We start from the raw sequence: 15,080 nt of genomic DNA on the forward strand, positions 1-15,080 counted from the left end.
CCCCCCTTTCCCAGGATTTTCACCTGAGGGCAGGCCCCAATTGGAACCTGGTTGGCTAGAAATCAAATAGAAACCAGCAATCTTACTAGCTTGAAGAATCAGAGGACAGACTTTGAAGCTATCACAGGAGCTGGAATTGAGGGGAGAAGAAATCTCAGAAAGACAGTCAGAGAGAAAAAAACATCAAAGTCTGTAACTAAACTGTCCAAATCTCTGGTTGGCCACTGAACTATGCATGAACACAACAGATGTCCAGCAGCCTAAAAGAACTAAAGAAAGGGACATTTTAGCTACTGTCCACCACAGGAGTGACAATGCTTATAGAGAGTGACTTGAGCAAAGCTAACTGGCTAATAAAACAAAAATATCATCTTCAGAAAAATATAATGTTAAAAAACCTTCCATATGCCTGACACTAAGAGATATGTTAGAAATTCAATAAACAAATAAATTCAGTGAGTCTGGTACTACTGATCTGGAAGACCCAGACCCAAGAAGCTGTTAAAATAAAACCATTCTACAAATGCAAGAAATATAAATTTATAAATAAAATAAAACAAAGTCAACTCTCCACAATAGATTATTCATGATACCTAGGATAAAATTACTAGACTTGTAAAGAAACAGGAAATTTTTACCCATGTTCAAAACAAAAGGAAATTAATAAAAACCAGCCATAAAATGACTCAGATGTTAAAGTTTGCAAATAATTTTAAAGCAGCTATTTTAATAATGTTCACAGACAAAAAGGGAAACAATCATAAAGAATGAATGGACAGGAAATCAGAGTACAGAAAGAAAATTGAAAGAGAAACAAAAGGAAATTCTAGAACTGAAAAATACTAATTTCAAATTAAAAAAGAAAAACATCACTAGATGGACTGAAGAGTAGATTAAAGACTTATAAGAAAAAAAAAAAAAAAAGATTTGAAAACAGGTTGGCAAAAAGTATCCAGACTGAAGCAAAACAGACAAAAGAGGAGAAAAAAAGAAAAAAGTCATCCAAGATGTAGGAGACAATAACAAAATGTCTACCATACCTATAATTGGAGTTCAAGAAGAGAGAAAAAATATTGACAGTATAATGGTTGAGAATTTTCCAGAACTGACAAAAGACATCAAATCCCATATCCAAAGACTAAAAAATAATCACAAAGTAGTATAAATACAAAGGAAAAGCTAATACCTAAGTACATCATAGTCAAATACTTAAGAACAAAATGTGAAGAGCGGAACCTAGAAAGTAGCCAGAGAAAATAAAAATACAAAGAACACAACAAGAATGACAGCCATCTTTATGTAAACGTTATCAGTAATCAAATATAAATGGACTAGATATTCCAAACAAACAACAGAGACTGCCGGAACAAATTTACAAAAGTGAAAGCCAAAAACATAGTTATTTGTAAGAGCTGCACTTTTTCATATAAAGACTTAAGTAGGCTGGGAAAAAAAGGATGAAAAAGGATGCCATGTAAACTAAGCATTAGAAAGCTGAAGTGACTAGATTCAGACCTGATTAAGAAGGCTTCAAGGCTGAGTATTACCAGAGATAAAGAGGAATATTTCATAATGATAAAGGACATATCAGGATGATGTAACAATAACAGAGCTTCAAATGTAAGAAAAGATGGCTGACAGAATTAACACGGATAAAAGACTATTAATTGAGCTATGTAATTTATTCCACTTTCGCCAACTGTCCCACTAATATCCATTTTTCTGCCAGGATCCAATTCAAGATCCCACACTGTGTTCAGTTAGCATGTCTCCTTACTATCCTTCAATCTGGGACAGATGCTCAGTCTCTGATTTCATGACCCTGACGCTTTAAAAAAGTACTAGCTAGTTACTTTGAAGAATGTCCCTTAAAGATTTCAAAATTGTAGAATAGATAAACAAGATTACACTGTATAGCACAGGGAAATATACACAAAATGTTATGATAACTCACAGAGAAAAAAATGTGACAATGAGTGTGTATATGTCGATGAATGACTGAAAAATTGTGCTGAACACTGGAATTTGACACAACATTGTAAAATGATTATAAATCAATAAAAAATGTTAAAAAAAATGTCCCTTAAAAATAGTAAGTGCCTTGTAGAAAGGCATTTATCGGTATTTATCATTTCTCATATATTAATTAATTAAAATTCTATAGAAAGAAAGGTGTCGCTTTCCCCCCATTTATTCAATTACTCATTTATAGCAATATGAACTAACATATTTTATTCCGTACCTTATATACCATTATTATAATTAGTTTCTAAACTTGTATCAGATTTGGTGATTAGAAACTCCATTCCTCTCAAGTTGGCTCCTATATCCTTTTCACATGCCCGTTTTTTTTTTTTTTTTTTTTTTTTTTGAGCATTTCCTTCCTTTTTGGCACCATGAAACGTTCCAGGGCTCATCCTGTTTCCCTGCTTAAGCCCTGGAATGACCCACTTCTCCCCAAGAATTCCTGGTTCCTTTTACTGAAGAATCATATTCAGAAACAAGGAGTCAGGTGCTAGTATGTTCAATGCTGCTAAGGTGGGTCAGTGCTTCTAGGCCCTTTTAGCAAACAGAGCTAGTAAATATGTTTATGTACATACACCCACACACCTATATTTCTATCCAACTATCTATATCCATAAATAATCATATTCATACTGATCCTTCCAATTCCAATCCGACAACAGAGTTCAGTCTAGCCTTTCTTTTCTTACTTGTAACTTCTCCAGTGAAAACCTGGCCCTCATTATCCACAATATATTTACTTATTGGTTTATTCCCAATATTTACATAAAATAGTTACAGAATTTCTATCCATACGCTTGTGAGAGAGTAACCATAGTGCAAGATCTGTTTATAGTTCTGTTTGTCTCTAGCTTTACACTATACAGTCAAAATACTGTTCTCCAAAGTTCACGTAGGTTAGTTCTTTTCACCCCTACCTCCTCAGTATAGTTATGTTATCCATCTGTAATACAGGCAGGCTCATTTGTTACTGTTTACATTCTATTTTGGGCTAACTCACATTCTGGATGGTCTTAACTATTCAGTTAATTTTGGAGTGTGTGAAACATAACCAGGTTCTAAGAGTTAGAGTTATATAAATAGTATATACTCAAGGTAAGTTCTGTTCTCTCCTCATCCTTTAATATTCCACTCACAACCATCCCTGGTAGGTAACCAATCTCACTTGTTTCTAGTTTATCCATTTTCAGTATTATCTTTGCACAAATGGGACATGTGTATTTTGCTTTGTACATGCATAGTTTCTTTCTTTCACAATTATATTTCACACTTTAATACTTTGCATTTTCTCCATTTAATAGTATATCCTGGAAATCATTCCATATAGTGATTTACATAGATCTTCCTCATTCTCTTCTAAAGTTGGTTGGTACTCCATTGCCTGAATGTATTATAATTTATACAACCATTCTCCTATGTATGGGCATTTAGGTTGTTTCCAATATTTTGCAATCACAAACAATGTTCCAAAAGATATCCTTGTGCCTATATATTTCCATATTTGGGGAGGTACATTTTCATATTTTTGGAGGTATATTTTCACGGCACATCCCTATATGTGGGACCATTGATTCAAAATGGAAGTGCATGTAGTTTTGTTAGATTATCTGTTCTAGATGGGGTGTACCAGTTAGCATTACCTCAATGCATGAGAGTGCCCGTTCCCCTCCCATAGCCACTTACACTCTTCACCAATCTGATAAGTAAGAAATTATACTTCAGTGTTGCTTTAATTTGCACTTCTCTGTGCTTGAACACTTTTCCATATGTTTAAGGGCCATTAAATCCTTTTTTTGTGAAGTGTCTATTTATGTCTTTCTTCCCATTTTTCTATTGGGATTTTTTTGTTCCTTTGTTTCTCAAATTTTAAGAGTTTGTTATGTATTAGGAATATTAGCCCTTTGTGGTATATGTTTTGTGGTAAATATTTTCTCCCAGTTTCATAGGTGTCATTTGATTTATGTTTATGTTTTTGTTTTTGTTATATAGAAATATTTTTATTGTTACTCAAACTGATTGGTCATTCTTTTTATTGCCTCTGAATTTGGGGCTATAGTGAAAAAAGCCTTTTGCCCACAAGACTGAGGAAGAATTCATGTTTCTTCTAGTGCTCATACAGTATCAATTTTTACATTTTGACCCTAATTCATTTGTAGTAGTTACATTTTGTGAATGGTTTGAGTTATGGGTCTAATTTTTATCTTTTTCCAAACGGCTACCTAGTTGTCCCAGATTCATTTATGAATAAATCTGCCTTAGCCACTGGAATGTGAGATTTTACCTTTATCATATACTCAAATTCCCTATATACACTGGCCTTTCTATAATATTCCTGGCCTTTCTATAATATTCCACTGGTCTATATGTCTATTCATGCGCCAGTACAACACTTTTAAGTTTATAAGCTTCCTTGTATATTTTAATATCTAGTAGAGTTAATATAACCCATATTATTTCTCCCCCATCCCCAACCCCTACCAGTATTATTCTGGCTATTCTAGTATTTTTTTTCCATACCAACTTACATAATTCCCTTAAGAAGTCTATTAGTATTTTCTACTGATGTTGCATTACATTTATAAATTAACCTAGAGAGAATCAACATCTTTATACTGCTGAGTCACAGTATCTTTTAAGTTTATTGTTAAGTATTTAATTACTTAACTAGAAAAAAAATGGGAATTTTTTCTAACATCATGCTCATTATTGTTGTTGAAGACTTTTAATTTCTGTATGTTAATTTATGCCTCTAATTTATTTCTCTTTTCTAACTGCATTGGCTAATACCTATAGTATAATCATTAGGAGTAATAAAGATAGTGGGCATCTTTGCCCTGCTGCTGATTTTTGTGAAAATGTCGCTAGTGTTTCTCCTTAAGTAAAATCCTGGCTTTGGAAGTAAAAGTACATGAATTTTCTCAAGATAGGAAAGTAACCCTTAATTCCTATCTCCAACAGTATTTTTAATCGGGAATGGGTACTGAATTTAACAAAGGCTTCTTCAGCATCTATGGTGATAATGATTTGCTTTTACCTTTAGCTCTATTATTATGCTGCATGATATTAATAGCTTTCCTAATATTCAATCAACCTTGTATGCCCAGAATGGTCTTAGTATATTATTTGCTTAGTGAGGTAACAGATTTTGTTTGCTAATATTTTATTTAGTATTTTTACACCCATCTTCGTCAGTGATACTGGTCTGTATACTAATTCTTTTTTGTACTGTCTTTATCAGGCTTAGGTATCAGTGTTAGACTTAGTTCAAAAACGAATAGGGGGGAAACAGTATGACAGTTTCACAAAAATTTTAACACAGAATTACCATATGACCAGTAATTCTACTTCTAGGTATATATCCAAAAAACAAAAATTGAAAGCTGGGACAAAAACAGTTATTTGCACACTCGTATTCATAGCAGCATTATTCACAATAGCCAAAAGGTGGAAGATACATGAATGTCCACTGATAGATGAATGGATAAACCAAATGTGGTGTGTACATACAATGAAATACTAATTTGGCCTTAAAACAGGAATGAAATTCTGACACATGCTACAATATGTACAAACCTTAAAGATATTATGCTAAGTGAAATAAGCCAGACACAAAAAGACAAATACTGTATCATTCTACTTATGTGAGGTACCTAGGGTAGCCAAACTCATAGACACAGGAAGTGGAATAGTGGCTGCCAGGGGCTGGGGAAAGGGAGAATGAGAAGTTATTGTTTAATGGGTAGAGAGTTTCAGCCTGGGCTGATAAGAAAGTTCTGGAGATGAACAGTTGTTCAATAATGTGAATGTACTTAATTTACGTCACATATATTTTACAATTTAAAAAAAGAAGATATCAAAGCACTCTAGCCTATAGTTAATTTTTAGAATCAGAGATTTTTGTTTCCATTTTATGTTTAAAATATGCTATAGAATCAATAAGTGCAGAAAGGACTTTAATTATTACCAAACACATATGTGTCTCAAGGTCAGATTAAAAGCTGTCATAAGCCCCCGACTCCCCTCAAAAAAAGAAAAAGAAATGAGAAAGTTTTTCTTCATTTCCAATGCTCTGGGACAATCTATAGAGCATTAGAATTATCTGGTCTTTAAAGGCTTGGTGGAATTCCCCTGTAAAGCTATCTGGGCATGGTACTTTCTATAAGGCATTACTTAATTTTCTCTATTTCTGTTTATGAAAATTGGATTTTTATAACTTTTCTAACTCTAATGATGTCAATTTTGCTAATCTGTATTTTCCTGGGAAATAGTCCATTTCGTTTAAGTTTTCAAATTCATTTGCATAGAGGTCTGCTAAATAGTCTTATATGATTGTTCTAATTTCTTCTGTTTCCATCATTATCTTATTTTGTGTATCTGTGCTTTATCTTTCATTTATACCCTTGATCAATTTAGCTTGTGGTTTATTTATTTTGTTAATTTTTTCAGAATACTAAGGTTTTGACCTGTTACTTAGATCTACTGGTTTTCTCTCCTTTTCACACTATTATTTCTTTTAAAAAAATTCTTCCTCCTTCCTCACAATATATTTTCCCTACATTGATTTCTGTTTGTTTTCTTAACAGATTTGCTTACATTGAACTAACCTTGAATTCATGGACTAAACCCTATGTAATCATGACATAGTTACTGCATCTTTAAATGTCAGTTGGAATTTATTTTTCTTTTTTTAGAACTGTTGGACTTGTATAATACACATAAATGAAACCAGTCTACATTGTTTCAGTAATAAACTACTGCTGGATAGTTGGAAGACAATGCTAAAAATGAAACCAATAATTTTTATCAATAGTTTTATCTATAATAACATTATTTATAACTATCCCTCAAGGAAGAATAGTTAAATTAGTTATAGTACATCTCTGCAAAGGGATATAACACAGCTCTATGTGTACAGACAGGGAATAGTTTCCAAAATATAATACTTGGTTAAAAAAAAACAATTTAATAAGCAAGATCAAGAAAGAACATACATAATACATGGGCAAATATGTATATATATGGATTTGCTTATGTATATGCTGAGTTTCTCTGGAAGGATACAAAAAACACTAGTAACAGTGGTTGGTGGCTTATGGGAGGGGAACAGGTGGCTAGGGAAAAGGAGGGAGGAGGATACTTCACTGTGTATTCTTTCAGACACTTTCATTTTGGATTATCTATGCAAAAATAAGTAACACTGTAATAACAAAATTAAAAGGAAGAAATCTTGTATCTTTGAAGGCTATTAAGAATTTAGATGGTGAACTATTCCAAGTTATTTCATCAAAATCAAGAAAAAGAAATGAAGGCCAGTTAATTCTATTTACTATTAGAAAAAAAATGGTTATGGAGGTCTCAGCTAACAAAATGGGAAAGGTAAGTTAAATTATGGATATAAATATCCAAGAATAATTCATATTTGCTTGGAGATATGACATTATACAGAGAAACAAAATAGTGTTGATATGACATTCAGAAATGATATGATAACATACATAGAGACCTATGAGAATCTAATTTTTTAAATCTAAGAATGGGTGTGGGGGAGATGACATGACCTCTCATTATAATTACCCAAACATAAATAGAACCACCATATGATCTAGCAATCCCACTTCTGGGTATATTTCCAAGGGAAACAAAACCATTATCTTGAAGAGATATCTGTACTCTCATGTTCACTGCAGCATTATTCACAAGAGCCAAGTATAGGAACAACCTAAGTGTCTGTCTGCAGATGGATCAAGAAAATGTGGTATATAAATACAATGGAATAGTATTTCAGCCTTAAAAAAGAAGGAAATCCTGTCATTTGTGACAACATGTATAAACCTGGAGGGCATTACGCTAAGTGAAATAAACCAGACCAAGAAAGACAAATAATATATGGCATCACTTATACGTGGATTCTTAAAAAAAAAAAAAAGGAGGGGTGGGGTGGGGTGATGATGGTGATTTAACTCAAAGGAAGAGTAGAAAAGTGGCTACCAGGGGACAGGGTGGAAGAAGTTTAGGGAGAGGTTGGTAAAAGGACACAAACTTTCAGTTATGAGTAGGGTCTAATGATCTAATGTACAATATCGAAACTATAGTTGATAACACTGTATTGTACAACTGATATTTGCTACGAGAATTAAACTTAAATGTTCTCACCCTCCTCCCCCAAAGGGGTGGTGGTACAAAGATGTGAGGTGATGCATGTGTTAATTAACTCAGGGGAAGGGGGAACCATACACATATCAAATCATCACACTGTACACTTTAAATCTTGTAATTTCAACTGTCAATTATATGTCAATAAAGCTGAAAAACAAAATAACCCAAACCTAAATGCATGATCAAATTTACCCCCGTACCCTGTACCCCCATCTCTACAAAAGGCCTCCTTTTTGCCTTTCAAATACTTTAAGCTCAATACCACAAACACCTCTTTATCAGAATGACCCAGCAACACACACACACACACACACACCATCAGCCCCAACTGATAATATTACTGGCTCCTCTCTATTCAGGACTCAACTCAAACAGCTCCTGCTCAGAGGGGCCTTCCTTAACCATTCTAGTTTAAAAAGTGTCCCATCATTTTTTACTTTTAATTATGTTCTTGTGATTTAATTCTGTGAAGGCAATACAGGGACAGGGCTCTCAGGGTTTGTGAAATGATACTGAATTCTTTCTACATTAGCAGGAAGACTTCTCCCTATATAAAGAAACTTCCCTTGAACTATCTGGTTACCTAGCAGTAGTCACTAACCACATATGACTACTTTAAAACTATTTATTCATAAATAAGGTATCTTGATATGAATCAGCTAAACTATGAAAAGTAACTTTCTATAGACAGGTAGGTAAGCCTTTTTGTTTTCCTTAAAATTTCACCTGAAAATAAAGACACTTGTTATAAGCACTGGAGTAGAGATTTCTTCAATTCTTTCATATATTTAGTATCATCTTCCTGTCATCTAATAATTATATACTCTGCCTAGTAAGAATTTTGTTCTTTTTGTTTTGTTTAATCTTAATAGGCACTAAAATTTACCAAATGAAAGCATCAGTGGGTGGAGGGCCTCATTCCCACATTACCTTCACAAGGTCAAAAAAAATTAACACCAACAGACAACTTCTCATCAGAAACAGCGAAAGCCAGAAAACAATGGAATGTATTTTTAAGCAGTTGAATAAAATAATCAAATAGAATCGCACTCATCAAAAAGAAAGATGAGAGAACTTCTGCTTTACCTAATGACAGACCAGGGAATCTCACCAAGAACTAGAAAAGCTGGGGGGAAAAAAATCTGAGCATCCTTTCAGAGGTAGCAAAAAGCTCCCGAGGTAACGAAAACAGAAGGAGCTAAGGCCCCAGGGAAGGAACTCTGGAGAAGAAGCTCATTTCTGTAGCTGCTTTCACCCTGGGGTCTTTATTGATTTGGCAAAATTCAGGACTTGGCAGGAGGCTGGGACTAGCACTGGCAGGTAAAGATTCTGATCCACAGCATGCATGTAATTCTCATGTGCATCCTCTCAATGTGCATAAAATCCCTAGATTAGTAGAGAATCCAAACCTGAGTGTGCATCAATTCTGATTCAGTGGACATGTGAGCACGCTTCTGTGTGTTTGGGGTGGGGATGGGGGGCCAGATGGAAGAGTCCAGGAATTAAATATTAATTTTTAAGACCACCCCGTGGTGGCTCTGAAACAAAACAGACCTTAGAAATTATGTACAAATATAACAGTATTTTTTTTACTAAAAAGTTGTTATAAACTTTCTGTTTTGAATAAACTATGATTTTTAGTCTCACACCAACTTACACCTGATTTTCCATACCACTGCCTACTTAGAGTAAATGTCTATGTGTTATATCTTTTATCATACAACAAAGCAAAATCTGACAAACATAAAATGTTCTAAAATTAAAAGTCTGGAAGTTTTTAAAACATAGCAGCCATAAAAGTAGTGGTAATGACATCAAGAAGTGACAAATATGCCTTTCAAATGGTGACATGTAGAAGGAATACGTCAATCTTAAGGATAAGTGTAACTAAAAACAATGCACTATAACAACCATCTATAAATATTTTGAAAAGAAAACCAGGCATTTCACATCAAAAAAGAGAAATCTTAAATACAGCCATTTAACCCTGCAGACAGTTCAAGTTTACAGGCAAATCATGTTGAATGAAACTTCTTTGTACACAACAAGAACTCTAATAACTTTAACACTAAAGCAAAATCTTGACCACATTTAACGACTATAAAATGTATATAAGAGGCAATGCCCAGACTCCATTAAATTGTCTGACTTCACTTAAAATGATCTGGGTGATCATTTTTGTTTAAGTAAAGTAAATTAAAACACGTACCTGGGTTTCATATAAGTGGGCAATGTGAAATTGAACTGTAAAGATGATGGAAAGCAAATATCAATAACAGTACAGTAGTGTTTGGGTAAAGTAATTAAGAATATAAAATGTAAAACGTAAGTATGATCTATACTACATAGATTTAAGTAATAGCAGAACATAACTTTATTTTTTAATAAAACAGAATATACAAACATACACGAACATGACAAGAAACCACATGTATTCACTGTTATCAATTTTTGTCAATGTTAATTATTAAAAATAACATTAAAATCTATAGCAAGTGAGCATACATCTTACAAAGTTCAAAATGGCAACATTAAGCAAGTAAAAAATCCCTTATAATCTATAATTTCAAAACATGGTATTTAAAAAATGAGTTCCAAGTCAAAAAATATAGTAAAGTCAGTATTTGATTTTTAAAAAGCATATTAAAACAAAAACTCTAATTTTTTCCTTACACCATATTTCATACCAACATTTATAAAGAAGTCAAAGACCAGGATGACACGAGTAATAACACACAGGGGAAATAAGTTGCATTTCTCTATCAGTTCTTCAGAATTATTAAAAGTCAAACTACTTAGAAGGCAAGAACAGTAAACAGTCCCAATATTAACAAGTACCTCTTAAAAATAAAATTAAAATGTATGTATTTCAGCTTTTATTTTCAACTGTTCTTGATACTGCACCACCAGGTTATAAATGACTCAACAAAAGCAACAATGAACCAGGAATCAAAAGAGGGTTCTAGCTTACTTAAATACTATGATTTTCATCCTTCAATGACAAATCTCTTTTTTTTAATGTTCTCTCTACCTAGATTTCATAGTTGGATTTCAAGGAGTCTGGGAGCCTTTCAAAATTATATGCATAATATATATGTGGATCTTCAAATACAAGGTTCACAGCTGTCATCAATTTCTCATTGGTATCATAGACTAACTCTCTCACTGACTCTCATAACTGTAAAATTCAACCGTAACATTCAGTAAGCCTGGGGCAAGGCCTGGAAAGGTGCCTTTTTTCAGTTCTGCAAGGGATTCTAGACTAGCACCTGGGAACAGCTGAACTAAATAAGCATAAAGAGCAAAACAAAATATATAATGAACTTTAAAATCAAACAACATTTTTGGATCAAAAGTAAAGTATTGCTCTCTCCATTATGTAATTGTTAAATATCACATGTTAACTAATCAGAGATGAGACAAAATAAAAAACATCACCTTTAAAAGATGAAAATTAGCTCTTTGTGAAAAGCACATAAAAATAATAGTAATACAAGTTCTATGTGTATAAACGTCCCCTTTACCTACACTTGTTGAGGGGTATCCTTATTCCCTACTCCACCTTTCTAACACAGCTCTCGACTTGAGTGTTCCTGTCCAAATCTCACCTCACTACATCATTAGAGAGAGATGGGATTACAGGTCAAGAGAATGAAGAAGAGATGGAAAATCTGTGCCCATTTCCCCCAATCTTCTTATTCCTCTAATAAAGGTGACATGGAAGAGAAGATCGGCAGCTAGCTGGCATTCTACTACCATCTCAAACTTCCTCCAGGCTCAGTCCTAGTTCCTCCTGTGTCAAGGGCTTTCCTATCCCAAAAGTTACTAAATCCAGTGCCATCTTTTGTGGTGTGAAAACCAATTTATATTTAAATTCTTTAAGGTCCTCTTCAAAGTGGAACATAACTGTACAACTAAGAAAAAAACCTCCACTTGGCAAGTCTCAATTGGAGGTAGAAATTTTTAACAAATATTGCCATAAAATGTTCTGAAATTAAACTTTATTCAGAAATTAATACATTATTTTTAGAATTAACAGAATTAATTAAATCTAGAAGAAACAATTTTACCCCAAGGGTCAACCATAAATGAGAAGTCTCACATCACCATGATTCTACTTTTCAAAACACAAACTGTAATTAACCCCTCTTAAACAGCTTCAGAAGCAGTAAGTGTATCTACTTATTTTAACTGCATACATGAACTGTGCCATAAAATAGAAATATCTCAGAGATTTTTTTTAAAAGCCCACTTTACTTTCTATCATCTTCTGACCTTTGTAGTACCACAAAGTAACACGGAAGATTTCAAGAAATAGTTAAGGTCTATGGCATATACAAGCAGGTAATGATATAAAAAAATTCAAAGAGAAATAAGTTTTACAAAGATAATAAAGAGCTTGGTGCTTAAAACAGTAATAACGTTTAGCTCAAAGTAAGTAGTCTGTATTTGTTAGTGCTCTCTGAGACATCAGCCATTATTATCGTGGTTATCAAGCAGTTATGTAGGCTGTCTAAAATAAACTACCCAAATCAACTGAACAATAATGGCCTAATGTCTCTAAATAAAGCACACAGCCTTCCATTAGAGCGACCAACCTTCTAGCACTCAAAGTTCTGAGTCTGTGGGAAACTCCTCAGTCCTGGGCAAAACAGGACATTGATCACCCTCCCTCCTATTTCCCTTCTCAATAACTAACAGAAAGAGAGGTGGAGTAAGCTCGAAAATGTATTCATCGTTATTCAAACTGTCCTCTTCAAATTCGACACGCAAGTATTTCTCCTGTGGTACTCATGCTACACAGGTGTTTTCCTCTCTAGAGCAATGTTCTTCAAGTGAGACAACCTCAACAGAGTAAAATGAGGACTTACCAAAATACTTAGTTTCACATTTATGAAATGTCTCTCAAAAGTTATCATTCAAACTGACAAGTAGATATGAAAGTTAGTTTTAAAGCACTAGATATAATCAAATGAAAATAAGCTGTCTTCAAAAAAGAAAAAAGAAAAAGAAAAAAAAAGAAAAGAAGTCATCTTCCTGTTCCCATAAATTAATTTTAAAAAGATTTTAAGGGTCTATATTTTAGATGGTTTATATAACCTGGATATATAATTAAGGAAAAAGTATAAAAAATTAACTTTATAGATTAATATATCAGTGAGTTAAATTCTTTTTCTAATTTAACCTCATCTTAGAAATAAATATTGCTGCATTTATTACCTTCCCACCATTTATTCTGCAAATACACTGATCAGTACTAAATACTGAGTTTCATTCAGAGAAAACAGAAATCTTTTATGTTTCTTCAGAAAACTGCATTTAGTAGAATTATGAGATAATGAGTCTGGTCTAGATGATGATTTAATCCACACTACGTCTTAATTCATGTATACAAATTATATTTAAATTTCCTACAGCTCTTGCACTGCCTCAGGCATTTTTAGGCATTTTTAAAACTGAGACTACAGCCAACATCCTTCTGTATGGTTAAAAAATGAAGTCACTTATAGCAAAACACTGACTTTCTAAAACCTAGAATCCTTGTATCGGTCTAAAATTTTCATGAATGATGATTTAATTTTTCGTACACTCTAATTAAAATTTTTATTGTTCAAGAGAGAAAGTTTTAAAGAAATCCAGCTTGAACTTAATGAATATTCTTTAACTTTTATTGGCTATCTTAAAGTACGCTAAGTAAATATGTCAACACATACTTATTGATAAACACACCCAATTGGCTTTATTCCTTTGATAACTATGTAAGTTTAAAAAGCTAAAGCTCTAATCTGTTCTTAGAAACAATAATTAGCACATATATGCAAACTAAAAAAATGTGCAGTATACTGTATATATGTATTTACATGCAATATAATGTGTATGTGCAGTCGAACTGTAATAATTCTACCTAATAAAACTGAAAGAGGCAAAAAAAAAAGAAAAATGTCACCTTAAACTATGCATGATGCTTAAAACTATAATAAAAAGTCAAAGTATATCTTGATAATTACCAATAACTTTAATACCACAAAGCAGGAATCACTGAGCTATCACATACAAATCTCTGTATATTCATTTTTCCTAAAAGACTGACAAATCCTGTTTTTAATCACCCAAAGTCTTCTACAATATAATTAATACACAAATAATCAATCTTGTTCACTAGCACAGATAATTTTAATTCAACCCAGTTCACCGGCATATCTATTTTAGACACAGGCTGTTCACAATAACTGGTCTCACATGTTCCACTTGTATAAGTAGCCATGGCAACCAATACAGTTAGATTCAACAATTCTAGGGGGAAAAAATTGTACAGGATTTATGACTATTATTATTATTATTACTATTATTTGCCACGAAGTGATCTGACTACATGTAGAAAACTATGGTGGTTAACAATACTTACTTTCAGCATTGGACAAAGTGCAGGGATTACAGTCAACCAAAGCTAACTGAAAATGCTGCAAGAAGAGAGTGAGAAAATTAATGCACTAAATTCAGTCATATAAATGTATTTTAAAATAATTTTCAGGTATGTAAGGTCTCACATAATAGTGAAACCGTGCCATGCAAATAAAACATACTAGAACTACCTTGAACATACACTGCTGACAAACAGGCTGCTGTATTATTTTCTTCAGTTGAGAATGGAGAATTGGGGGAAGAATTAACATGATATCAAGTTATCCTATGTACATTTTTGTTTATATGGAAAAAAATCTTTTTTTAAGTCTTTGAGTAAATAGGAAGTATTAGTTGTAAAATATTTCAAATAGAAAACATTATTTTAAAAACTTGAAGTAAAAGTTTAATGGTATTAATGTCAGAAAACCACTGCTTATCCCAAAATGAGGAGTAAATTTTAAAAACAAACAAAAAAAGACTATGAGAATTATCAT

General features: G+C 32.9%; 1 protein-coding gene across 11 annotated transcripts in view; it reads right to left on the reverse strand.

Annotated features, from left to right (window-relative positions):
- Positions 1-15,080, reverse strand: part of KDM6A (lysine demethylase 6A) — a 168,113-nt gene that overhangs the window by 57,572 nt on the left and 95,461 nt on the right. For all 11 annotated transcript variants that reach the window (XM_031445376.2, XM_031445379.2, XM_031445377.2 and 8 more), the window contains 2 exons: positions 14,588-14,642; positions 10,391-10,425 (listed from right to left, as the gene is read on the reverse strand). In XM_031445376.2, the coding sequence (XP_031301236.1) occupies positions 10,391-10,425; positions 14,588-14,642 (90 nt within the window). The remainder of the gene's footprint in view (positions 1-10,390; positions 10,426-14,587; positions 14,643-15,080) is intronic.

The sequence above is a fragment of the Camelus dromedarius genome, chromosome X, assembly GCF_036321535.1.
Source record: "Camelus dromedarius isolate mCamDro1 chromosome X, mCamDro1.pat, whole genome shotgun sequence".
Classification (NCBI taxonomy): Eukaryota; Metazoa; Chordata; class Mammalia; order Artiodactyla; family Camelidae; genus Camelus; species Camelus dromedarius.